We start from the raw sequence: 2,278 nt of genomic DNA, 5'->3' as shown, positions 1-2,278 counted from the left end.
CTCCCCCAGCCCACCCCCCGCTGCTGCCAGCCGCTCCAACTCACCGAGTTCATCCCTCGGACGATCTGCTCAAACTTGTTGGAGCGAGTCATCAGAGCGCAGCCTCCTCCCTGGGAGACAGAAAGCGGCACAGTCGAGACCTTCTGCTTCCTCGCAGCGTGAGGAGCCTCCCTGGAGCTGCTCGAGAGGGCCCTCTGCTCAGGGGCTGCAGGTAAGACCCGGAGCACCTCAAGGCTTGGAGAAAGGGGACTTCAACCACTAAACCCCACGGGCCTTTTCCCTCCCAAGCTGTGCCCGCTGCCAGGCTGGCAGCTCACCACCCCCTGCTCTTCGAACAGCTCAGGCGCCTTCTCGCTGTGATCTACGGCCACAAACGAGCTGGGAGCTCTGGATCAGAGCAGCAGGAGCGGAGCAGGTAGCGGGGGTGAGGGCGAAGACAAACATCGATCCTCTTACCTTCTTGTAGACCAGGTCAATGGGACACCCGACATTGATGTCGACAAAGTCCACCTCGATTGTCTGGGTCAGCAGCTCTGCGCATTTGGTCATCGTGTCCGGAAACGCTCCCTCCAGCTACCAAAGCGGGGACAGGGTGAGGGGTTCAAGCAGCAGCTTTTCTCCTCAGAAGGGAGTTGCTGTGTTTGGTGATGAAGACGAGAGCGCTCACCTGCACCCCAAAAATGTCCTCGGTGTGATGGCGCTTGAGGAGAGCCCACTCGGAGGACTGGCCCTGCAGCAAGTTTGTGCACACAGCCATCTCCCCGCAGGTGACGTCCGCCCCGAAGCGCTTGCAGATCCTTCGGAAAGGGAGGTTTCCACACTGAGAGGGACAGCAGAGGTGGCCCGTCAGGAGATCTGCTCTGTTCCCAATGAATTAGCAGCGGAGTTTGACCCAAGGACGGAATCATCTCCCTACCGTGGTCAGTGGAGCCAAGTAGAGCTTCCCTTGGATTTCCAGCTGGAGAACAACAAGGATGGAGGAGCATTTAGCAGAGCTGGACCGGCAGTGGTCAAGCACGAAAATATTCCAGTTTTATCATCTGCCTTGGGTAAAACTCAGTGGGAAACCCAGAAATCACCAGTTTTGATCGAGAGCCTCAACCATTCCAAGAGAACTTTGTGTTTGGGTGAAAGAACCGGAAACTCGAACTGCTCCATTTGTTTTCACTGCTCAGCTTGGAGAAAACTCAAAGCAGTTACAGATTAGAGGCCAGACTCTCCTCCAGCTGACAGAGGAGAGGACAGAGATGAGGAGGAGGAGGAAGAGGACAGAGTCAATGCTCTCACCCCCGTGCAGTGCGCACAAACCAAGCAGCCCCCGCCTCGGCTCTCCTTGCAGATCCTTCCCACCCCCGCCGACAGCTCAACCCTCCTCCTTCACCTGCCAGGGGCTGCAGCTTCTCTGGGTTCTCACCCTCCGAGGCCCACACCGCAGCCCCAGGAGCTCACCCTCCTGCACCCTTCCCCTCACGACGCGCATCCCCAGGCAGCTCTGTCCTCCGCCTGCCTCTCCCCCGGCTAAGGGGCCTCTCCTGCCTTCCCAAGCGCCATCTCAGCCACTTACAGGGACACGAAAGACGGCAGCCCTCGACCAAACCCTCACCTTCCTCTTCTCACACGACCGGAGCTTTATCACGTCTTCGTCTGTCACCGGGCCCGCTGTTCTGATGGAGGAAGGCTCCTCGTCATCTGCAGGGCCGGGACTCTGCAAGGCCTCTGGTGTGTCACCTTCTCCCTGCTCTGGTGGCACAGGACATTCGGGGCCGTCTCCCAGACCCTCCGGGGGTGTTGTGCAGTTGGACACCTCTTGCTCCTCTGTAGAGGACCCTCTGGCTTTGTCCCCCTTCCCGCCATCGCCCCGGGGCTTGGCCAGACCACGGAGGTACTCGTCAGCCTTCTTGAAGCTGAACTTCCTCTTGCGCAGCTGGTGCTGGAGCTCCTTGGAGAGGTTGTTCCTCACCAGCAGCTTCCCCTCCCACTGCTTGGCCAGGTCGGCGTTGACGATGTTCCGGTAGCCGTCCCCAAGGTGGGCCTGGGCAAAGCGGCAGGTGACGCCGTAGATGCACTTGCCGAAGGTTTCGAAGAGGACGCAGCTGGGCCCCAGGTCGGGCGGCTTCACGGCCATGTAGGCGCCAACGTCGTGGAGGAAGCGGCACCGCGGGCCGAAGTAGCACTTCTCTGCACAGCCCTGCGAAGGGTCGAGAGGAGGTGGAAACCTCTGCCCTCCGCGTGCCAGCCACGCCTGACCTGCCAGCACAAGCGAGGTGAGCCTGGGTCT

At 60.1% G+C, this 2,278-nt stretch overlaps 1 protein-coding gene across 1 annotated transcript in view; it reads right to left on the bottom strand.

Annotated features, from left to right (window-relative positions):
* DUS3L (dihydrouridine synthase 3-like (S. cerevisiae)) overlaps positions 1–2,188 on the bottom strand; it is a gene marked incomplete at both ends in the record, with an annotated part of 4,384 nt that extends 2,196 nt beyond the window's left edge. Inside the window, 6 exons of the mRNA XM_010136850.1 lie at positions 45–110; positions 457–573; positions 668–820; positions 917–958; positions 1,604–1,714; positions 1,805–2,188. Of these exons, the coding sequence (XP_010135152.1) occupies positions 45–110; positions 457–573; positions 668–820; positions 917–958; positions 1,604–1,714; positions 1,805–2,188 (873 nt within the window). The remainder of the gene's footprint in view (positions 1–44; positions 111–456; positions 574–667; positions 821–916; positions 959–1,603; positions 1,715–1,804) is intronic.
* Positions 2,189–2,278: the final 90 nt, after the last annotated feature.

The sequence above is a fragment of the Buceros rhinoceros genome, unplaced genomic scaffold (assembly GCF_000710305.1).
Source record: "Buceros rhinoceros silvestris isolate BGI_N320 unplaced genomic scaffold, ASM71030v1 scaffold21905, whole genome shotgun sequence".
Taxonomy (NCBI): Eukaryota; Metazoa; Chordata; class Aves; order Bucerotiformes; family Bucerotidae; genus Buceros; species Buceros rhinoceros.
Note: the sequence above shows the minus strand (reverse complement) of the source record. Positions and strands in the feature narration are given on the sequence as shown.